At 48.9% G+C, this 22713-nt stretch overlaps 9 protein-coding genes across 9 annotated transcripts; 4 read left to right on the forward strand and 5 right to left on the reverse strand.

The window, feature by feature from the left end:
• Nucleotides 1–71: 71 nt before the first annotated feature.
• On the reverse strand, nt 72–2203 carry N7537_006573 (universal stress protein family domain protein; the record flags this gene model as incomplete). The annotated part of the gene is made up of 4 exons (XM_056897630.1): nt 72–249; nt 312–373; nt 438–1177; nt 1243–2203. The coding sequence occupies 4 exons, from the start codon at nt 2201–2203 to the stop codon at nt 72–74; spliced, it is 1941 nt and encodes a 646-aa protein (XP_056753415.1).
• Nucleotides 2204–2789: 586 nt separating this feature from the next.
• N7537_006574 (DnaJ domain protein) lies at nt 2790–3739 on the reverse strand (the record flags this gene model as incomplete). Its single annotated transcript, XM_056897631.1, has 2 exons — nt 2790–3532; nt 3586–3739. The coding sequence occupies 2 exons, from the start codon at nt 3737–3739 to the stop codon at nt 2790–2792; spliced, it is 897 nt and encodes a 298-aa protein (XP_056753416.1).
• Nucleotides 3740–4137: 398 nt separating this feature from the next.
• N7537_006575 (putative DRAP deaminase) lies at nt 4138–4821 on the forward strand (the record flags this gene model as incomplete). The annotated part of the gene is made up of 1 exon (XM_056897632.1): nt 4138–4821. The coding sequence occupies one exon, from the start codon at nt 4138–4140 to the stop codon at nt 4819–4821; it is 684 nt and encodes a 227-aa protein (XP_056753417.1).
• Nucleotides 4822–5196: 375 nt separating this feature from the next.
• Nucleotides 5197–6404, forward strand: N7537_006576 (OB-fold domain-containing protein; the record flags this gene model as incomplete). Its single annotated transcript, XM_056897633.1, has 2 exons — nt 5197–5329; nt 5671–6404. 2 exons carry the CDS (start codon nt 5197–5199, stop codon nt 6402–6404), a joined length of 867 nt encoding a protein of 288 aa, XP_056753418.1.
• Nucleotides 6405–6689: 285 nt separating this feature from the next.
• Nucleotides 6690–8787, reverse strand: N7537_006577 (uncharacterized protein; the record flags this gene model as incomplete). The annotated part of the gene is made up of 3 exons (XM_056897634.1): nt 6690–7771; nt 7824–7926; nt 7984–8787. 3 exons carry the CDS (start codon nt 8785–8787, stop codon nt 6690–6692), a joined length of 1989 nt encoding a protein of 662 aa, XP_056753419.1.
• Nucleotides 8788–10091: 1304 nt separating this feature from the next.
• Nucleotides 10092–11141, reverse strand: N7537_006578 (uncharacterized protein; the record flags this gene model as incomplete). The annotated part of the gene is made up of 6 exons (XM_056897635.1): nt 10092–10205; nt 10271–10369; nt 10439–10648; nt 10708–10942; nt 10989–11015; nt 11071–11141. 6 exons carry the CDS (start codon nt 11139–11141, stop codon nt 10092–10094), a joined length of 756 nt encoding a protein of 251 aa, XP_056753420.1.
• A 5203-nt stretch (nt 11142–16344) lies between these two features.
• N7537_006579 (serine/threonine-protein kinase) lies at nt 16345–18745 on the forward strand (the record flags this gene model as incomplete). The annotated part of the gene is made up of 2 exons (XM_056897636.1): nt 16345–16564; nt 16619–18745. The coding sequence occupies exons 1-2, from the start codon at nt 16400–16402 to the stop codon at nt 18743–18745; spliced, it is 2292 nt and encodes a 763-aa protein (XP_056753421.1). The 5' UTR covers nt 16345–16399.
• A 1359-nt stretch (nt 18746–20104) lies between these two features.
• Nucleotides 20105–21381, forward strand: N7537_006580 (exosome non-catalytic core subunit RRP42; the record flags this gene model as incomplete). The annotated part of the gene is made up of 2 exons (XM_056897637.1): nt 20105–20653; nt 20776–21381. The coding sequence occupies 2 exons, from the start codon at nt 20105–20107 to the stop codon at nt 21379–21381; spliced, it is 1155 nt and encodes a 384-aa protein (XP_056753422.1).
• A 403-nt stretch (nt 21382–21784) lies between these two features.
• N7537_006581 (uncharacterized protein) lies at nt 21785–22638 on the reverse strand (the record flags this gene model as incomplete). Its single annotated transcript, XM_056897638.1, has 2 exons — nt 21785–22174; nt 22249–22638. 2 exons carry the CDS (start codon nt 22636–22638, stop codon nt 21785–21787), a joined length of 780 nt encoding a protein of 259 aa, XP_056753423.1.
• Between the last annotated feature and the right edge of the window lie 75 nt (nt 22639–22713).

The following is a 22713-nucleotide window of genomic DNA, read 5'->3' on the forward strand; positions in this document are numbered from 1 at the left end:
TCCGCGCGCCTCGCCATGACCCGATCCATAGAAATGCAAGGTAGAGAGTAAAAGAAACAGAGTGCACCGAATTAATCCACTTTGGCTTGAGCAAGACTCTTCGGAGTAATTAGATTATTGGATAGACGCACATTCGTCGTGCCCTTGAGCTTGTCTTTCCACGTATGCCTCTTCAGCTTTCGGCGTGCGACCATGACCGGCACAGAGGAACTAGAAAGAAGATAGTTTGAGAACGAACCGAGAAGGACACTAAAGGCAATGTTAGTATTGACCAGCAGCACGATACTAAACTAGAAATTTAAATCACTCACCCCTTCAGTGCACTCTGACCCCGTGCACCGACAATGACAAGTGTAGGTTCAAGTTCATCAATCTGAGAGTCATTGTAAGTACGGATCAGAGATAATAGGGAGGTTGAGAGCAGAGAAAGTACTTACAGCTTCGGTGATCATAGACTTTGGGTTCTTGCAGTGGATCACTTCTACGGCAATACGGACCTGCAAGACCGTTTTCCGCAGCAGCTTCACGCAGGTCTGAGACACAGTCTCAACTGCCCTCACCCGTTCAGCCTCGGCGATTGACGAGGCCCGGGAATCAGCAGAATGTGTCCTGCTGGCAGTACTAGGGCCAAGTCGACCCAGGATCGTACGGGATCCATAATTCTGGTTGGCTTCTTTCGTCTGGGTGCCAACGACAGCCGTTGCATCTTTCATCACTTTTGCTCCCTCGCCAACCTGCACCGCTGACGCAGTAGTGGAGTCCTCATGCATGGCGTAGATGGCGAAAATCGTGTCTCCATCTCTCAAAACGGTCCCGATAGTCCACTCGAGGGCATAGACTGACTCTTCACTCAAGTCGGTTGCGATTAAATACTTCCGACGGCGGCGACGGCTCCCATCACCTTGATCCTGCGGACTTGAAAAGTTCCCGCGGACAATTGTTCGGATGGATCGGTTGTGGACACCGTTATCAATAGCTGACATGGAAATGCTGAGCTTCTGGGCACGATGAATGTCACCGATTTCGGCTTCATCCTCTGAGCCGTAAGGTGTGCCAGCCACTGACTGAACACGCGGGGTGGGGATATCGAAACTGGTTTGAGGATGGACCACGGCTTTCAAAGCAGATTTTCGCGGTTTCTTCTCCTGTCGTCCACTTGGGGGTTCAGGAACTTTTTCTATACAATTTGAGATTAGTACATTGGATTTCCTATGTAATAGAAGCTCCGAGAAAACAACATACGTTCTTCGGGCTGCTTGGAATCATCGTCCTTGGATTTTTCAAAGTCGCTTGGTGTTATAGATGTGATATCCGAGTCCTTCTTTTTCTTGCGGCCTCGCACACCTTCCAGAGTGCTGTCTTCATCGCTCGAAGTATCGTTGGCTTCATCTTCACTACTTTCAATCATGTTCTTGTCGCGATCGAAAACATCCTTGGCAATTCGCTCCCCTCCCTCCTCCACGGCCGTCGGTTTGATATAATCAGGCAGGCTTCCATGGGGTTTAGTCAATACCTCGTCTGACTTGTTGAATGTATCGTGCATGTTGAGTGATTTCCCCTTTCCTGAACTACTAGGGGCGGTAGTCAAGGTTTCAACGTGAACAGAATGACTGCCAGAGGAACTAGGACGACCCCGTTCAGGTGAAGGCGTATCGTGAGAGTCGAGAGACGATCCGCGCTGGGAAGAACCCCGTGATGAGTCTCTGCCACGGGAAAAGCTTCTCGGGAAGAGACGACCAGACATAATGGCGGCCACACCCTTGCGGCTCTGGGATCTATCTCGAGCCTGCAAAAATCGCTTTTTGACGTGTGGCTGCTCTAGAGAAGTCGAAGCGACATCAGATTTTGCATCATCAATACCAAGGCCCGTAGTTGAGCGGACAGTTTCAACAACATGGTCGGATGATCTACGAGGAAGAGCCTCGCGATCGGCGGTGTGCCTCTCCGGCGAACTTGGAGCGGATGCCATATCTGAAAAACTGATGCGCAAAGGCGAAGATACGAGTGGCTCGACTGGACTGCGGGTTCCGCCTCTAGGCGAATAGGTTGTCCCGCCCGCACCCTTAGACTGCGGGGCAATCAGCAAGTTCTGCGTCCGGCTTAGACCTGTTTGTTTCTCGTTTATTTGGGTCGTTGATATTGTCGATCGACCTTCCAAGCTTTTCAGTTGTTCAGGAGAAGTTCGACCAGTGTGGTACGACATGGTGGCACCGCCTCCGGGCTGTGGGGAACTCAACTCAACTCCGCCAAGTACCGAGGAATGTGGAGCAGATCGCCCTATGACGGTGCTAACAAGGGGTTTGGGGTTTAGCTGCTAGGGATTAGGAAGTAGGTTTGGCAGTTCTGGCAGTTCTGGTAGTTCAGAAAGATCTTAAATCAAGCCGACAGATGGTTATGATATTCGGCAATCGGATTCTGCACCATTGGGATTAAAAGAGAAAGAACATAAAGAACACAAAAAGGAGAGGACTAAAAGGAACGTTGAAAAAGAAGAATTAGGAGAAGGAGCCCAAGGTGAGGCTTTTTACTGCAGCCACAGTGGCTGCATGCCCAGGTTCTTCTACCATGTCCAAGTGTATATATATTTTTTTGGATATCTTTCGAGGTCTCTTGAAGCTGTTTTAGTAGGGTCTTCTTATATATCCTTTTTATGTCTTTTTCACCATGTCAGTGCTATAGCCAGAATAATGAAAAGGTATCGTGGTATGCAATTACAAAACTCCTATTAAACCCACATGATAAACGCTTAGACATGACACATGAATCCTACAGGAAACAAAGTCCCTAATTCAAGCCTTAGCCCTCTTCGACTTAGGCTTTGTCCCCTTCCGAGCCCCAACAGCAGCAAATGCTTCCTCAGAAGGCTCATCATCTACAGCACGCTTCTTCCCAGGCTGCGCATACTTCTCCTCCAAGCGAGCGAGGAAGCCCACGCCACGATCCTGCTGACGTTTAGTGATAATAGCCAAGAGATCATCCTCATTCGCTGCAGCCTTCGAGCTCTTCGCCACACCCCCAGCTTTCTTCTTCTTCTTATCCTCAATCTCCTTTCCCAACTTCTCCGCCTCACGCGCCTCCTTCTGCGCCTTCTTCACACGCTGCTGTTTCTTCTTCTCGGGCTCCTTGGAGTATCGCTCGAAGTCCTCCACTTCCTCATCCGCAATGGCCTGATCGATAATACCCCGGAACCGTTCATCGTCGTCTAATACATTAGACAACATCACGGTGTCATAGATGGCATCCATATTGCCCTCGTGCGTCTCATACGCAGCGAGCAGGTCCTTTCTCTCCTCGTCTGAGTTTTGGTATTTCTTCTGGAAGTCTGAGATCGCCCGCGAGTCAAGCATCGCTGACAGCTGTTCGCGGTAGAAATCCATCCAGTTGAAGTCGCCATCTTCGCCGAAGGCTTCGTCTGTGCTGCCAGTCCGGTCGTACACGTTTCGTCGGCGCTCATCGGAGAGTACACCGTATGCCAGTGCGATTCGTTGGAACTTTGCGTTGGCGTCTGCGCGGGCTTCTTCGCTCACCTTGTCTGCTCTGAGATTAGTATCTTGGATATTTTGGGAACTGGGCGTGTTTGCATACCGGGATGGTTTCTCAGAGCGCTCTTCTTGTATGCAGTTTTGATGGCTTCTGGGGTTGCATCGGATGCAACGCCTAGAATCTTATAGAGGTCTTCATCGACAGACGGCATTTCTTCGTCTGAGGCATGGTTTTCGCGATTCGCGTTTTTCGCCATTGTAGGACTTGGGTGACGCAATATGCGGATTTGAATTGTTCGAGCACCAAGAGGAAGAACTGGGTAAAATTTAGATATTACACCGAATTGGGATTTAATAGATCAAAAGACCAATAGAACTGGCTATTACAGTAGCGTAGGTCGTAGAAATAATGGAACGCGATTTAGACGCGACGGGGCCATTTCGTCATTTTGCTGCTGCTCCCCGCCTTGTCTATCCCACTTTCAAGCACCCCGAGCTCATCGACAGCGCCACTTCACTCTCCTCGAATTTCAAGAGCTACAGAGACCGTCTAAATCCAATCCAAAATTAACATTCTACATCTAAGACACCAACCTTACCAAACCCCCTCCCACACCGCGCACACCCAACCAAATCGCAATTGACATCACTCACCATGACGACAAGCACCTCCCCTCACATCCCCTACCTAAAACAATGCCTCTCGCTAGCGGAGCAATCACCCCCAAGACCGACGAACTTCCGAGTCGGCGCAGTTCTACTATCCCGCAAAGACAACGACCCCACCTTCACAGACGACCGGATTCTCTCAACGGGGTACACAATGGAGCTCGCAGGCAACACACATGCAGAGCAATGCTGCTTCTCCAACTACGCCGCAGTCCACAAAGTCCCGGATGACCAAGTTGGCGAAGTCCTCCCTGTCGAGCCCGGCCGCAAGCTCATCATGTACGTTACGATGGAGCCGTGCGGGAAGCGGCTGTCTGGGAATGCGCCGTGTGTGCAGCGCATTACGCGGACAGCGGAGGGTGAGCGAGAAGGTATCCATAAGGTTTACTTTGGGGTTAAGGAGCCTGGCACGTTTGTTGGAGAGTCGGAGGGTTGTCGGATGTTGACTCAAGCGGGCATTGACTGGGAGCATGTTGGTGGGTTGGAGAGAGAGATTTTGACAGTTGCTTTTGCGGGACATGAGAATGCAGCAGAGGAGGTTAGAGCTGCATTGGGGGAGAAGGAGACTAACGTTGATGATATTAGTGCTGAGGAGAGGAAGAGGCAGGAGGCCATGCCGAGGAATCCGATGAAAAGGATGATGGAGGGAGATAAGCATATTTATCTATAGAGATTGTGGGGTAGCAGTATTAAAAAGTGGTACAGAATTCAGCGATTATGTGCTCCAGTGCCATCATGGGCTAGTTAAGGTCGTCTTGAGACAATGACGTAGAATGTGAAAATAGTGGCCATGAGTAAATCAATCGGAGTATCACCGAGGTCACCGAGATACACTAAAGCTCACGCCATGAAGACCCAGAAAAGATCTCCTTTGAGCATTGAACAAACAGGAAAGAACACAAGCCACGACTTTATTTATATACAACCACGTGACACCAACCTGACTTTCAACGGTTCCAGCTTCCAGTGCAGGATGCAACTCTTAACATATCTTTTTTGATATCTCCAAAACAAGAACCTCCAGAGAAAAAAAAAAGATGAACCAATGGCAACAGTCAACAATGAGAACCTCATATTCTATCCCGCGTTCTGCTTCAAGGCGTCACCAACGCATTTTACCTGGGTGAAAATGGGTGCAGCTGATGTCCATCGTCTCCGAAAGTCGAGTGACTTTGTAGGTATGTTATTTCTTTTTTCGAGCCTGCTGCCAATTCTTCGTGTTCCCTGGAGATCGATGCGTGTAGCGCCTATGTGCATATTTTCGGGTCCTCTGGCGTGGATGCTCGAAAAGATGCGTTAGTGTGAAGCAATCTATTTGATATGTTCCACCAGGCTGTCTGTGCTTCATTTTCATTATATCTGGACTTTTTATGCTTGTTCCAATGCTCTGTCATATTTTCCCAACATATCCAAACATATTCTGTCGTCCTATTACCCTATATGTCCCTCCCATCCAACCCAAACACAGCCAAGCCTATGTATACATTGAAATCCCCACATAACTAACAGACCCCAACAGGCCAAAACATCTTCTTCTACAACAACCACCCAATCCAATTCGTCAGCCTAGTAGGCATCATAGTGGCGCGAACTGATATCCCACGACGCACAATCCTAACACTGGATGACAGCAGCGGCACCACAATCGACATAGCCGTATTAAAGAAGACGTCACCAAAACCCAGCACTACTAGCCAGACAACCTCAAGCACAAGCCAAGAAAAAACACCATGGTCTTCATTCTCTCTCACAACACCGACAGCCACCAACCTCACCCAAGAAACACACGTAACCTCCAAAGACCACGACGAGATAGATATCTCAGCTCTGCAACCAGGAACGGTAGTCCGAGTAAAGGGTACATTGTCTACCTTCCGCTCGCAGATGCAGTTACACCTCGAGCGGTTCTGGCTCGTGCGTGATACGAACGCCGAAATGCAGTTCCTGGATACCCGTTTGCGGTTCCTTATTGAGGTCTTGTCTGTGCCGTGGGTGTTAACTGACGAGGAGATTGAAACGTTGCGTGGTGATGCTGAGAGATGTGATGAGCGCGCGTTGGAGGACAAGAGGCGCGCAGAGAGGATTGCTAGGAAGAGGATTGAGCGTGAGGAGAGACATGCCAAGGCCATTGCACGTCGGTATGAAAAGGAGGAGAATGAGAGGGAGAGGGAACTTAGGAAAGTTAGAGAAGACGGGAAGAGGGTTATGAGGAAGTTTGGGTTTGGGGGGAAGGGTGAGGTGGGTTCGACTTGAGTATGCGCTACACTTTTTTTTTCATTCCTGATGCCACTATTGATGTAATTATTATATCTCACATGTATTTGGAACAGAGCAGAACGTTAATCATGAAATATGAGATATCGTCAGTCATACACAACCCCGGAAAGAAGGGGTATCTTCGTATCCATGCAACGCCGAGCTTGAAAAGAATCAGAGTCAAGACCAAAGTTAGATCGAGAGCCAGAATAGCAGAAAAATGACCTTGACATGCAATCACCAAAGAAGAAACCAAGACACCAAACCATAAAGTAACCCATCTCAACGGTAATAGTTGTCATACTTGTCATACCAAGACCCAGACCCCCCACCCTGGCTACTTCCCCGGTAATAGTCCTCATTACTACCCCGACCACCATGATGGTAGCTGCGCATATCATCCTCAGGCAAATTCGTAGTAGGCGACTCGCTGTACGACAAATCATGTGCCGACAGCCCTGCATATCTAGCCGCATGATCACGACCATGCAAATCACCCTCTGAATGCCTATAGTCACCACCGCCATTACCACCGCGGTGGTTCACACTCAGTGACGAGCTGCGGGGGTCATGCGAATTCGAGAACCGCTTATCAGCAGAATGACCCAATCCCGAGCGTGAGTAGTGCGGGTCGCGGTCATAGGAGTCGGACATGCGGTGTGCTGGATTTGTGCCCGATGTCGGTGCCTTGTGAGTAGATTCCGATGGCCGGGACGTGGAGAAGGAGCCCGTGTGGTTGCGACTTTGTGCTTGTTCTTCATAGACTTTGCCGACACCTGGATTAGCGCTGTAAGGCTTGCGTTCGCGCTCGATTGGCACTGAAGGGATGGGCTCGTCTTCTCCGTCATCTGTGACGGTCGAGGCGGGTCTTGATTGTGGTTGTTGAGCTGGTTTTGGGATCGAGGCTGTGGGGCGGGGTCGCCCTCGCTCGTATGAGTGGGTTCGCTCTGTGGGTGATGCAGTTGTGGTGGATGAGCGGGTTGATCGGGCGGCGGATTGGTTGCGTTCTTCGGGGGTGATGTATGGTAGATCGACGCCGCAGTGGACCATCATGCGGTCCTCGATGTCTTCTCTTATTGCGATATCTCCGATTTCTGGGAAGAGACTGCGCGGGATTTCTTTTGGGAAACGCTCTTTCTTGTCGTCTGGGTTGTTGATGGGCATGTTAAGAACTGCCTTTTGGAGCCGCTCGTATTCGCGTCCTGGGTTTGCTAGGATCATCAAGGTTGCCCAGGTCTCGAAGCCCTTGGGAGTTAGGCCTGGGATATCTGGGCGTTTTTCTATATCATCTTGAATGAGATGATGTTCGACTTTGATTTCGCGGAAGAGTCTCGATATTGAAGATGTACGATCGTCGAAGATATCTAGATATTTGATCAGAATATGGCATTTCGATGAACAGATCAAACCACCAACCTTGCCATGGATAAGGGTCATTCGGATCATGAGTATCACGATAGAACTTTTGCAATTTGTGAGGGGGGATAACAATAGTGTTTCCCGGTGGATAGTCCTCAATCTAGTCAAGTTAGCCATCAAAATCCGTAGGACACAGAACAGACAAAATCCCACATACCAGATGAACCGCAATCCCACGTAAGAATTGACCAAGCCTCTTCGTCGCCTTACCATCCTCAAACAACCTCCCCCAAATCCGCTCTAGAGTAGTCATCTCCATAACAGTAGCGTCCCGATCCGGAGGTTTCGGACGTTCCGCTTTATGGTGGCTATGATGACTCCGATCACTACTCTGGCTCGATATTGAGCCCCGTCTATTCGCAAGGGGATCGAGGGTAGGTTTGGGGCTGAGGTGACTATCACTAGTGTAACCGGGAGAGACGTGTGGCTGGAAATTCCCAGTATGGATATTGTCAGAGGCCGAACTAGGCGGTGGGATTGAACTGCTTCGCGGCAGGGGTATGGCAGGCGGGGACTCTGCGTGCGGCCGCAAGGAGTCATCTGTTTGCCATGGTGGCTGCTGTGATTGCGAGCGAGGCGGGGGCGCACTAGATCCTTGTAGGTTGTCTAACCCGGTTGTTTTGAGCTGCTGAATCACTGTTGCTGTGATCTGCGATAGAACTTCCGGGGAGAGGTAGCCTGTGGAGCCACTGCTATGAAATGCAGAGCTCACTGCATTGTCTATGTGCCCGGTGTTCATATTTGGGGAGGAGCGATGTGATTCCGGATAATGGTAGGGCTCTGGAGTTGGGTTTGAGGCTGGCGAGCTAGTCCACGGCACTTGTGGTTGCGGCATGTTCAGGTGGGCTGGTTCGTGGTAGGATGGATATGGGGGTGTAGGCGAGTACCTATGTTCGTTTGGATCTGGGTTCATTTTGCCCGTTTGATATGTATTCCTGGCGTAACTTTCATTGTAGGCCATACGGGGGGTTCGGAGGTTCGGATGTGGCTGAACTGCTCTCTGCACAAAGATGTGTAATCTTCTGCAAATAGATGAATCAACTTGGAAGAGAAGTTCTAGGAAGAAAAAGTGAAGAGATGTTACAAATTACCACAAAATTATGGAGGGGCTGGTGTGGAGAGGGGGAGGGGCGAGTGAAACGTTGTGGCGATCACATCGTCACTAAGGGACAGATTTAAGATTCATTCTCTTTGTACTCCCTCGACGTCACATATTATGCCGGTCGCTCTTTAATATATTGTTAGCCCTTTGTTATATATTTAAGTCCCACAGATGTTCTGTCATATTGCTTGACTGGGTCAGAGCCACACAATCGGCAGACTAACAGAACATGCATCTTTCATGCAATGTGTGCAATTATAGTTTCTCTCACGCCTATCAGAGTTGTGGAGGATACGATTCCAAAGATTGAGCTATGTCATTGCCAACTGTCGGGATCTGACGGTTAGGGCTCCGATCGATAGATCAGGTTATTTTCGTAGTTCAAGGGTTGTCTATATATTCGATATGGTTGCCCTCTCATAAAATGTACCTGACACCATTATTGGAACGAACAAATTAAAAGTTTATCGCAAATTCTCAACAGGTTAATCAGTTTGCCACTGCCCTTATAGTCATTCTAATTACCCGAAATAGCTGGAACTTGCCTGAATACCTGATACCTGAACTATGATGAAGTCGAACTACAGGTTTATTTATAGTAGGTGGGGTTGACGGAACCACCGATGTCATAACCATGGCAATGCAGGGGTTCAAAAAAGGGAAAATGAAAAACATTCAAAGTAATGGATTGATACCTGGGTCTTCATGAAACATAACCCTATGAGTTGAGAAAAGAAAGCGAAAAATAAAATAAAAAATTTAGTAGACAGGGTTATATCAGAGGTGGACTTAAAGTCCACCCCACCCCGTAAATAAGAGCACTGTCAATCAGAAATTGAAAAAGCTTGCCTGTAAGACATGCACCAGGCACAGGGCTGCAATCACTGGGAACTCGCTCTCCGCGAAGAAAGAGCAAAAAAAGCGCTTCTGGGTACATAGGAGACATCATGGGTAGAACCAAGACCGTGTGTATGAAAAAGCGACTGAGAAACCAGGAGTACTAGAGATAGAAGAAGAGGAAGAAGAAGAAGAAGAAAAGCAAGCCGCGGACTGCAATACTAGGCGCAAATTAGCAGCCGAAGTGCTCATAGATAGAGAAGCATCGTCAATCATAAGTTCGAGGTTTGTTCGTAAAAAATGCACTGGCACGGTGTTGGAAATTATTAGAGAAACCTTTCTCCTTTCCAAGGAGTGCCATCGTTGACCTTGCGAGTACCCGGTGCCCAGCCTGGGGCGGGCTCGGGGTCAGGAACAGGCTCCTGACGACCACGGTGCGCCTATACGATATGAAGTTTTGTTAAAAGTCCATCGATAAAAACTCCCTTGGAATAAAGTCACCTACCTTGACTCTTGCAAAGCCGCCCCCGTTATCCTTATTCTCACTATCTGTGGAAGCATTCTGCAGGACAAGAGCTCGCTCGGTGCCCTGTTCTAGGCTCTCCTGCAGCAAAAATATGTGCATGAGTCAAACCAAAACTTGGCCAGAGTTGATGTAGTTCTGATCACTTACCAGCCAACACGCAGGTCCAGAGAGCTTGACAGAGTCAGAGTGTCCCACGGAACCAGACAAAGCCACAGATCCAGAACCACCCGCAGACTCAGAGTTGACCTCGTCTTCCTCATCCTCTCCCTTATCCTCAACCACAACCTTGTCCATGATCGCAAGAGGTTGATCGGCAGGATCGAGGGACATCTGATAGTTCATGCAGGGCTGGCAGAGCTATTGAGACCAACCAAATGTTAGAATAAGTCAAAGTATGTAGCTCAGGAAAGACATACCGGATTCTCGCGATTCCGTTGGTTTCTAGCGAATTGGTCGATGGCACGGTAGTGACCGCAACGATGACACAGCTCCTCACAAACCTGAGCATTCGTGCATGGGCCACACTTAGCAACCTGCTGGTCACGAAGGTTGCTGTACCCATGATCGAACATCGCCTGGCGGAGATAGCTGAGTTGATTGTTCGAGTACAGGGACTTCGGGCGACGCCGCTTGCAGACGCAACATTTGATTCTGTGACAGTGAGCAGGTGAAGATTAAGGGGGATGAAAATACTGACTCGTTTGGAATCGGCATTCGGTCCACGCTATCGATTTGTTAGCGACCATTGTACTTCCCAAAGTGAGATTTGGTCCACTAACGCCTCTCTCATTTGTGGAGTGTATCCCTGCGCAAACGGACTCATGACAGGCCGTCTCCGTCGCTGAGGCATGGTCAAATGGTGGTATTTCAGAAAGGCAGAAGACTCAAGTAAAAATTGCATAGATAGGAGACCACACAGGGTGAGTGTAGTGAAGGCGAGAGAGGAAGAGAAAACGAAGAGAGTAATGTTTGATTTATATTAGCAGGGGCACAATGAGGGAAGCTGCACTGGTTGCTCTTTCTGAAAGTGAGGATTTTGAGCTGGTCAATTCAATCACCTCAAATTTGCTTTTCCATCATGGGCATGGTTTTGCTTGTTCTTTTGGCTTCAGGGCTATAAACGAGGACTGAAGATATAAAAGTGAAAATGATACTAGAAAAAGAGGGCTAGTTCAGGGTATGGTGGTCAATTCTGAAGTAGATATAATAGCTAAGCACACAACTGAGTATGTAGATATCATGCAGATACTGCAAACGATCAAAGCCATCAACCAAACAACATGAAGGGCATTGTGCGGAGAAAGCAAATACACAACATAATCAAGACCACTTTGGAGATCAAGTGTATTGTGGTGCAGGGCAACAGCACTTCCAGCAAAACCAAAAAGGAGTAACATTAAATCAACCATTCTCACCTCACTTCGAGAAACCATGTTTTACGTCCTTTTCACTATGTTTTATTTATCTTGCGGCTAACTATTCCCATCCTTGTAGCTACAATGCTAATAAAGGGGGCGGGGGTGGGAAGGGGGTTATCTATAAAAAAAAGGACACATAGAAAGACTACTAAGAAGGGCAACAACAAGGCCGCATAAGCGGCTATTCTTGGAAGGTATTATATCTTAGAAATCCAACATATATCATCTATGGATTCTCAAGACCAACTTGGATATTATCAAGTCTATTCCTTAGTAGGGCAATGACAGAAATAGCACGGAGTAAAGAAGCCTCTTCTAAACCATTCTAAAAGGAGAGATATTAATCGAACAGCATTCACACCTCACTCCAAGGCACCGGAAGAAAGCACTCCATTTTATTTCTAGAACCCCATAGAAGAAGCGGAGCAAGATCCCCAAGTAGAAGCGCAAAGCATAATTGATTGCCTCTTGCTAACGACATAGGGGCAATCCTCAATCTCGACAGGGGGCTAGTTTCAAACCCAACCGGACCACGGACATTAGTTCCCAGATCAATGGAATAAGCTAGTCAGGTATGACACACATATGGACCCAGTTTGGGCAGTACGACAGGGGCAAGGGAGGGGCATCTATCACTTTCACAATGTCGATATATGACCGCGGTACGCAAAACTTATTATGGCCGCCTTAGCTGGCGATCTAAATATAAAGAAGATCCTATGGCATGCAGTAAGTGTGGCATTGCTCTCGTGTGCACCGCAATTGTGTACTCCGTACGCTAGATAGAATTGAGGGCTAGTGCTAGTTGCCTCTACAGGTGACAGGCGATCTGCTATATTGTGCCGTAGACACCTTCCTGATGCGCGAAAGCTTCATATAAAATCTAAGGTTACTGGAGTGACAGTGGGACCACTTTAATGAAAACAATTTAAAAGGCCAATCCAAGCTAATTTAGCCCCTCGTGCGCAGTTGGGGCGGATAATCTACAGAGTACTGGGACTCAGATCTGACAGTCCCAGCGATCAAAGGGGGTTGACCTTCCCGTGCCTTCCACGGATTCTGGAACTTCACACACAGACATTTCGGCGTTTGAAGTGGGCCGACGTGATTTAGTGTCCAAGGTAGTGCGGTGAGTTGAAAATCTAAATCTTGTGGTAATTTGCCAACGGTCGCTAGGAAGTTCCCTAGGAAGTTCCCTAGGAAGTCCGGGATAAACATCCCTGTGATCGTCTGTTGGTCGTTGGTCGGCTTGTTTAATCTCTAGAGAAGGGGGATTACCTTTTTAGTTGCATGTTAGAGGGGCCAACGAGGTCGAGGTGGATTTGGCCCCCCGACAAGCTCTCGTTTTTTTGGAGTCGAAGGCCCAGGTAATAATCACGCTATCTGGAGGTAAAAGATAATCATTCGGAGACCGTTGACCATAAATTTGGATATTCAAAGATCACATTCAGGAACCACCTTCTCGAAGGCCAAAGGAACACGGGCGCCTCCCGGTAGTTTGGGAAGCAAATAGTTCCCTTTCCTAAGTGGCGACACTGCGACCCTCCCCCCTATAGCGGCCCTTTGCGGGTGGTTGGGCCTAGATGAGGCCCACCGTGGAGCATTCCGTAGTCCCCCGAACCGACGGTGCGTGACTAGGCATTTGTGAGGGATAAAGAGAGCGTCATCATAGGCACAACAACTGGATAAAGTGGGCTGTTTTTGATAATGGGGCCAATGGCATTGTTGGCGCATAGACTCCATCGTACTACTGATCTTTGATCGGTGGTGATTGGCTCGGGGTTGGTTCGCGTGGAGTAGAATGACCCACCGAGCGAATCATCGACTCGAAAGTGAGAGAAAGTGGAATATGTTCTCAAAGTAAATGTGGTATTTCTGTGTACAACATACAATCTCCATCGTTTATTGTACGCGGTGTGTACTCTTCCCGTTTTCATGCCCAAATGGTAATACTATTGTGCGGTCTAGAGGAAAATCTATCGAGAAAAGTGAGTTGGCCCACTAATTTGAACCTTGGTTCCCTTTCGGTACGGCCCTTGGATTTGCGTACTTTATGTACCTGAAATCCCAGCAGATCGGATAAGGGGCGAAACGCCGAACATTGAAACAATGGATGTTGTGAGTTGATGAGTTGAAAGAGACTAGTCAAATACCCTTCAAATTACATATGTAGTAGCCTTGCAGAGTCCAAATAAATCTGGGATCCTCGGCCACAACGGTTGCCCCAGGGTTCGTCCATCTGACAGGTGCATTTTAATCCGCTTTCTGCAGGTAATTCCATCTCTTTCGTAATGTGTAAGAGTTGGAATCCATCGTCTATGTTATCGGGACCGCGAACGTCCATTCGCTTTATTAGTGGAGAAACCGGAATGACGCGGTTAGAGTCTTCTCGTAAAGTGGATATAACAGGCTTGGTTTCTGATCTTACTGTCATCACTTTGATTGGAGTCTCTTACTCCGTAGACCATACAACATATACAGAGTATACAAAGTATACTGGTAAGACGTTCTGGACTCTACTTTGTAATACAACACATCCGGCATCCATGGCAACAGACACACTAAGTCTTTGAGAGGGAACTCTCAACAAAGAAACCCCGAGTAGACAAGCGAATCCTACGCTGTTCCCAAGGGAAAACGGCTGGGAAGGAACCCGTCAATGATCTCCCAAGCATACGGGGTCCAGACCCGGGTACCTTTGAACAAAGAGAAAAGAGAACCCATCATATGCAACTCCCAGCCCACCGCGGTTTAAGCCTACCTACCTGTTCCGCGAACCTTTCCGTCCGGCCGTGAACCTAGTTTACTAATTCTCTTCCACATGGCCCGGCATCTTACCCCGGTATATGATTGGCCTCATGCAAGTCGGAGGATCAGTCAGAAAAGAGACCGCGAGATCCCTCTCCTCTCTGAGTCCCCCGATGCATCAGGAGATCAGGTGGCGGAAACAAAATGAGGCACAGACGATCCGGTCAACCAATGTTAATTCAAGTTAAGAAGCCAACACGAACTACTCCGTAAACGAGGCACTGAAACAAGGATGGTCCATTATAAGCCGAATAATAAAACCAGTGTTTCTACTATCCGTGCGAGAATGCAACTGGCAGAGAGTAGAAGTCCGAAGGTAGGACATGACATAACATGAGATGTCGAGGGAAAGGATTCTCCTTGCTGTTCTCGCCCAGTCTGCGAGCTGTCTCTGTGTAGTACATCTTACATCTGGTACATCCGGTACATCGTACATCTGGTAAATCCGGTACATCTACGGAGAACAGAGTACATCTCCGCTGGGAAGTGACTCGTACAAAGACGGGGTAACCAAGGTGATCAGGGTGTACTTTTGTATCAAAGTCAAGATGAGATGTCCTTGTTTGTAACTGGAGATTACTAAAGTATGTTAGTGTCCTGGAATGAAAGTTCGAGGCAGCCAATTCTAATGCTCGAGTAAAATAAATTACCAAGACGGCCCAACCCCTTCTAACACGCCCCAAACAACGCAGACTAGGGCTGCGTGGGCAACGGTTACAGGCTGCACACAATTATTGTATGCCCAACCTCCTTAATTATTAGGCGCCGTGCATCGGCGGTCAGATGATACATAGGGAATTATATGTGATAAGCATATAGGGTAGATTAGAGAATATGCAAGTATGACTGTGATAATAGTTGATATGAAATATGAATATGAATAGTCCGTATTAATTAATATAATAGTTAAGGCTTCTCTTCTCTTTTCTTTTTTTCATTGGAAGTGTTGTTTTAGCTTGCGAGACTTGTATGGTAAAATTGAAAATTAAGGTACCCGTTTCCACGATGAGCGTCCCATTGGTTGAGAACGGATCAACCCGTTATTTGGGGTTTTAGCTGATTTATTTCGGTTTATTTCGGATTTATTTTATAATTTTGTGTGATTTTTCTGTTTGGTTTATTTTTGTAAATAGTTTATTTTATTTATTTTATTTTCGATACAGTAATTCTGTAATTTGAGTATTGTGAGTAATTCTAGATTCTCCATACGCAGAACCCCCCCCCCCCCCCTCTCTCTCTCTCTACTATATGCGCACTTATGTGCGCGATGCGCTCTTTTCTTTTCTTTTCTCTTTTCTTTATTCTTATTATTCTTATACTCTGATTCTAAATCTTCTACTATTTCATCCTATACATATTCCAAGTGACCTCATATTCAAAGCATTTCGCCACGGTGGACTGATCTGCAACGACCTAAAGTCGTTAATTTACCGTCTCCACGCCCCCGTCTAGGAGCTCAAGCTGTCACCGCGTCAGGGGCTCACCCTCGGTCCTCCGATCGCTCCAGTTTCCACCAGAACGGGTCTCCTCCTATTCTGGATTTTCCTTTTTATTGCATCGTGCCCGGTCCTCAATCCTCCCGGATCGCCCACTACATGACCACCGTCACTCCCCCTCCAACTACCTCGTCACTCCTTACTTTTCCGTCAATGGGAACCCAATCGTCTGGCTCGAACTGATACTCGGAACATGATCACCTGCTGCAATTGATATTCCCATATACACACACTCACTCAGGGATACTACGAAACCTTCCCCTCTACATAATTGTAAGAACACCTGATCTTCCGAGAACGTCGGGAAGCTGACCTTGAACCCTCCTTAGAACCCCTCCTCCACATTCCTCTCCCGATCTGCTGGCAGATTTGAAGGGACATCAAACATGACCGTCACATATGATGCACCCACCCGGGGGTCACATACCTCCATGGCGACCCTCGAGGACCGCTTCGAAGTCATCAAGGAGATTGGTGATGGAAGCTTTGGTAGTGTTGCTGTCGCACGTGTACGGACCGCCGGTGCTCACATCGCTCGCAGAGGCACTATGGTATGGAATAGCAGGATTGCTGGTGTGTTGAGCCTCCACTGACTTATTGGTTAGGTTGCGATCAAAACGATGAAGAAGACATTTAATTCCTTGGGCCCATGTCTAGACCTGCGGGAAGTTATCTTCCTCCGAACATTACCCATTCACCCCCACCTCGTCCCTGCCCTCGACATCTTTCTCGACCCCCTCTCCCACAAGCTTCACATTTGCATGGAATACATGGATGGCAACTTGTATCAGTTGATGAAGGCCCGGGATCACAAATACTTTGAAGGCAAGCACGTCAAGAGTATTCTTTACCAGATCTTGTCCGGCCTGGACCACATCCACGCACACCACTTCTTCCACCGTGATATTAAGCCCGAGAACATTCTCGTCTCAACCTCCGCCCCCAATGATTCCGCTTTCAGCCGCTACTCTAACCTCGTCACCCCTCCCTCTACTCCTCCTGTCTACACCGTGAAGATCGCCGACTTCGGTCTTGCTCGTGAGACCCACTCCAAACAACCATACACCACGTACGTCTCCACGCGCTGGTACCGCGCACCTGAAGTCCTTCTACGAGCAGGAGAATATTCGGCCCCAGTCGATATGTGGGCAATGGGCGCCATGGCAGTGGAGATTGCCACGTTGAAGCCCCTATTCCCAGGAGGCAACGAGGTAGACCAAGTTTGGCGTGTGTGTGAGATTATGGGTAGCCCAGGGAACTGGTACAGCAAGTCGGGCGCTAAGATTGGTGGTGGTGAATGGCGCGAAGGATCACGCCTGGCTCATAAGCTTGGTTTCACATTCCCCAAGATGGCACCACATGCGATGGAATCCGTGCTCCAGCCCCCGATGTGGCCCGCGGCATTCAGTGAGTTCGTCACATGGTGTCTCATGTGGGACCCTAAGAACCGCCCAACGTCTACCCAGGCGCTTAACCACGAGTACTTCGCCGATGCGGTTGATCCGGTACGGCCCAAGTCCTCTACCTCGTCGAGACTGCTTGGCCGCAAACAGTCCGAGAAGAGCTTCAGGTCACCAAATCTTACTCCTGGTGACTCTCCTACATTGTCTTCCAAGCCTTCCTGGTTCCGGAGATCATTGGTCGTTCGGTCGGACAGCCCTGTACACACTGCCGAAGACAGCACCGCCCGGCCACCAGTTGTTACTCAAGTCACTGTGCCTGAGATCCAGCCTGTGAAGGTGCGTCCCGTAAACACCAAGCGGGCTACCTGGGCAAGCGGTGCGCCGATGCCAATCCTTCCTTCTATCCGCCCTGTCTCCCCTCTCTCCAACTCCGTTACAGCCCAGGCGAACGCCACTGTGGCACACAGTGAGGCTTCCAAGTCTTCCAACACCTCAGCTAGCTCAAAGATCGGCCGTCAATTGTCCCTCAACTCCCATGGAAATCACTACTCGGACCAGAATCGTCAAGAGGCTGAAAGGATGCTCAATGGTTCCGGGACCAACACCCCACCTACAAAGGAGAGTTTCTTCTCCCATCTGCGCAAGCGCGCCCGCAGGTTGTCTGGACGTAACCAAGCAGCGCCTGCTGATGACGTCGAGGCTAACGCAGGTTGCATCCCTTGGTCGAATCGTTCATCAGTGGCCCTTGATGGACCTACTAGTGAACCAAAGCAAGGTTCTGACTTGACCGAGCTGGACAAGGCTCTTCAATGTGTCAAGTACTCATTGGACTCATCCACACTCAGCAACGTCCCGGTGCACTTGAACAATTCCGTTGACGGCCAGACCAAGCGTCAGTCCATGCCTCAAGCCACCGGCAGCAACGTCGCTCCTATCTCTAGCAGGACTCGCCGTGCCATGCAGATGTCTACCCACCCGGTTCACCGGTACGAGACTCCTGAAGAGGAAGACGAGCTGCTTGATGAGGTATTGCACTCTGCTAGCAAGGCGGCTAGACGCCTGGCTCAGACTCAATCAATGGCTGCCGAATCGCACAGTGGTGTTCGCCGGTCAGACAACTCGCCTGTACCGCAGAACCCCTATCCTACACCGTCACCCACGGCCAAGGACAGTGCTACGTTTGGTCAACAGTCGACACCTAGCAAGCTGAACATTCACAAGATTGATCCCGCGGCTACAAACCGCCATTGGCCCACTCCTCCTTACGAGGAGGCCGAGCTTCACAACAAGAGATCCGACTACTTCGCCCGTGGATCCAACTATATCTAAATGTCCCAACCATCACATTCAACATCACATTTTTTTGAGTTGCGAAAAGCACAAAAATTTGGCAAAATTGCGCAACGACAGAAGAAACACCGAGCAACCTACATAGCTCACGGCGTATGGATTCTGGGTTTTTTATATATATTTTTACAAGGTCTGGCCATTTGGAGGGTGTTCTATCTTTTTTTTTTTTTTTTTTTTTTTTCCACAGGCACTGGGCTTTGGCCGTTTTTGCAAGTTTCTCATTTCCCCCACATTCATACCCCTGCAGCCCTTTTTATAGATGGATCCGGGCCTCGTTTCATTTTCCTTTTGGAGTCCTTTCGTTTTATCATTTACCAGGCAGGGGCGTGATTTCTTTCCTTGACATTTGATACCACATGCGCGAGTCGCATCATACACGGCATTTCCCTCTACCTTCTCAGGTATTCCACACCCTCTCTTCATCCGATATTTCTGTTATCGGATTTGCACATTTAAACATCATTCTCGATGAATATTGCGCTCTTTTTCTTTTGTCCATATAATTTCCCCCTTTTCTCCTCCGCTTGTATATTGTCGGCTACAGCCATTCCCATCCTTATTCTTCTTGTCTATCATTTTCTCACTTATTTATCCCTGCATCTACATATTCCTGTCATAGCCTTTCTCCTGCTGTGATTTCTTGTATCATTTCCTCCCCACCTCGGTATTCTGGCTTGGATCCAGTCCGTTCTATACTCTTGTAATATACCTCCGCCTTTGGCTGTTGTGCCATGCTCATACATACATCTTACTACATACGCATTGAATCTACTCAAGACCTTATACTAGGACCTTACACTTCTTGTTTTGCGTAAATTTTGCTTTCACATTTTCTTTCAAATTTCTATCGAATAGCTAGTATAGGAGCTAGTAGTGGCAAACGAATAACATCGCGGGAGGGTAGAATTATTAGGCCATTTTATCCTGAGATTACATAGTGAATGTAAAAAAATCAAAGGTGAGCATCTACATTTCTCGTACCCCGTCCACGGATCGATATCAGCGGAACAATGATTATCCGTTGCCCATCAAGATTTCCTGATTGAGACTGCTCTGCTCGACTCTACCAACATTTTTTTTTCTTCTCCTCAATTGCTCCCCAGTACCGCCTGACCAGTCGAAACTATACTGGCCGTAGCTTCAAATCTGGGCTACCAATACCTTAGCACATCCAGCACACGCTCCGGCAAGCACTTTTCACAAATCGCGGGCCGATCACAAAATCAAACCGCCCGCCAACAGCTACAAGCTTAACCTCGCGCAACCGAACTCTTGCTCTATACTCCAAGACATAGCAATCTATTTCCCCCGCCACATACCAAAGTCAAGCCCGCCAAAATGTCAAATCAAAGACAAGCCTCCTCCGCCTCTCAAGTCCCCCACCTCTCACCCGCCGAACTCTCTTACCTCTACACCTCCCTCAGCCTTCCCAAGAACCCAATCCGGCCAGATGGCCGCTCACCCACACAATTCCGCCCTCTATCCGCTGAGACCACAATCCTTCCCGGCACGAACGGCAGCGCGCGCATCGGGTTCGCAGATGGCACACAAGCGATCGTCGGCGTGAAAGCAGAAGTTGAGAAGACCGTTCTCGCAGCCGACACACTCGACTCGCGCAGTCTGGCGCAGCATGGTGACGCACTCAACCGTGAGGGTGAGCAGGGCTCGGCTGCTGTCTCGGGACAGGGCGAGTGGGTGCAGATGTCGATTGAGATCCCCGGGTTTAGGGACGATGATGCCCTGCCTGTGTTTTTGAGTGAGATGATGCGGGAAAGTCTGGTTGGTTCTGTTGCTGGTGGTAATGGGGATGCGGCGAAGGAGATGGCTGGTGGGTTGAAGGGGAGACTTGTTATTAACAAGCGGTGGCATTGGCGCTTGTATATTGATGTGAGTTTCGACGATCGCTCTCTGTGTTTGGGTTTATGGCCTTTTTCTTTCTTTCTTTTTTTTTTTTTCGTGGTTTGAAAGAAAGGCATGAAAGTGATCACTGCTAACATGTTAATCTCTAGGTCCTGCTCCTCTCCCAACCTCTCGCATACCCCCTCCCCCTCCTCTCGCTCACAACCCACCTCGCCCTCCTCAGCACCAAGCTGCCGAAACTCAAGTCCACGGGTGAAGAAGACCCCTTCTTCGATGACGACTGGGATGCTGCAGAGTATCTCTACCCCCGCTCCAATACTTCCAAATCTCCTCTCTCTGCCGCTCCATCATACCCCGTCCGCCCACCTGTAACGCTGCTCGTGATCTCCGTCGGTGACAACGTCATCTTTGACCCCAACCGTGAAGAAATTGCAGTCGCAGACGCGGTCCTGGCCATCTCAGTTACGCGTAGCAGTGACTCCGAGAGTTTGAAATTGCTCTCAATCCGCTCGATCGACCCCCCCTCCCGCCTCACTCAGCCTGGTATCCCCAATTCCGAGAATGTGAATATGCTGGGTACTACTGCGGCGCCTGGCGAGGAGACTGGTGGTCAGGAGGAGGTCGAGGGTGTCTGGCGCCCCCGAAGGGGTGGTGTCAAGCGCAGTGTCATTGCACGCATGGTTAAGACTGTCCTCGGCAAGGGCGGTGTTGGCGAGGAGGTCCTTGAGGGACTTGAGGGAGTTGAGGTGCAATGAATGTCCTATTTTGATCCATCTCTCATGGCCATGTATGAGTAATAAAGTACAGCATTGCTTTAGGTTGCGACTTTCATATCTGAGTTGATAGGTCGCTACATCTGGAGTTTGGAGAAAAGCGTTGTCTTTTGATTAAATCGTTTCTGTTCATCGTTGATTCAATTGAAGTTGAGAGAATCCTCCTATTGTAGCTGGATTGACAGTTCCCTAAAATGTACAAAATGGATTGAACTCCATTTAATCAACGTCACTGCTGGAGGGGTGTCCTCCATGTACGATAGTGCCCATCGATACCCACAGCCAACCACATAGACAGCACATGTGGCCTATGCCATACCTCCATACGTAGATACGTAGCCATATCACCTGTTGAAATAAATGCACCAGCTCTAGAGCCTATAAATCACCAAATCCCCAACCACTTCTTAACAGGCCTCTTATTCCCCTCCCAATCAACAAACTCGTTACCCGCCGCTCCCTCAACAGCAGCAACAGGAGACTGCAAATCAATCTCCTTACTATCTTCGTTCTTCTTCTCAGGCTCCGCCTCCTCAAGCCCATGCGCAATGCGATACTGCTTCCGCTTCTCGGCATCCTCAACGCGACGGTGTCGTTGCTCCCGCACGCGCATCGAGTTGTGTTCCACATGCATACGCCACACAGAGAATACCTGCGAGATCGTGCCGACGGGCGAGGTCAGCAGACTCGACCAGGATGGTAGCAGGTGTGCGAACGGTGAGGTTGCTTTGAAGTTTGTTGTGAAGGTGAATCCTGCGCAGGAGATTAAGACACTCTGTGTAATGGTTAGTTACTTGATTTTTCTTGGAGATTTTGGAGAGCTTGGCTCTTTGCTAATCGGGAACTCACCATCGCAATCCAAATGTGGATCCACTTGCTCGTCAGGAACTTAAACATCACCGTTCCCTCCGGCGGGAACATTCCCGGGTACTGCGTCTTGTTCTGCTGCACGCGCTCTTTCTCTGTCGTGCGCGGGCCATACTCAAATGGTTGGCCTGGCGGTGCGTTTTTCGGAGATGGGGTCGTGAGACGCTGGGGGTGAGAAGGCGGACGGAATCTATCGGGCTTTGCAAGGACGCGTGGCTTGGAATTGGCACTGGTGTTGCTTTTGCTGGCTTTCTTCAACGCAGCGCTGGTCGAGGTGAAGCTCCGTCGCGCGCTTTGGCGTTGGAGGGCGCGCAGGGTCAATGCTGAAGGTGGACCTCGCGGGAGGAGGAAACCGGGGATTGGAGTTGGCATTTCTTTTTGGAGATTTATTTCCTGCCCTTTCGCTCGTGTGGAGGGGTTGGATGGCCTTGTTGACGGATCTAGATG

Source organism: Penicillium hordei (genome assembly GCF_028827395.1).
Source record: "Penicillium hordei strain IBT 12815 chromosome Unknown utg000003l_segment0_segment0, whole genome shotgun sequence".
In the NCBI taxonomy this organism is placed as follows: domain Eukaryota; kingdom Fungi; phylum Ascomycota; class Eurotiomycetes; order Eurotiales; family Aspergillaceae; genus Penicillium; species Penicillium hordei.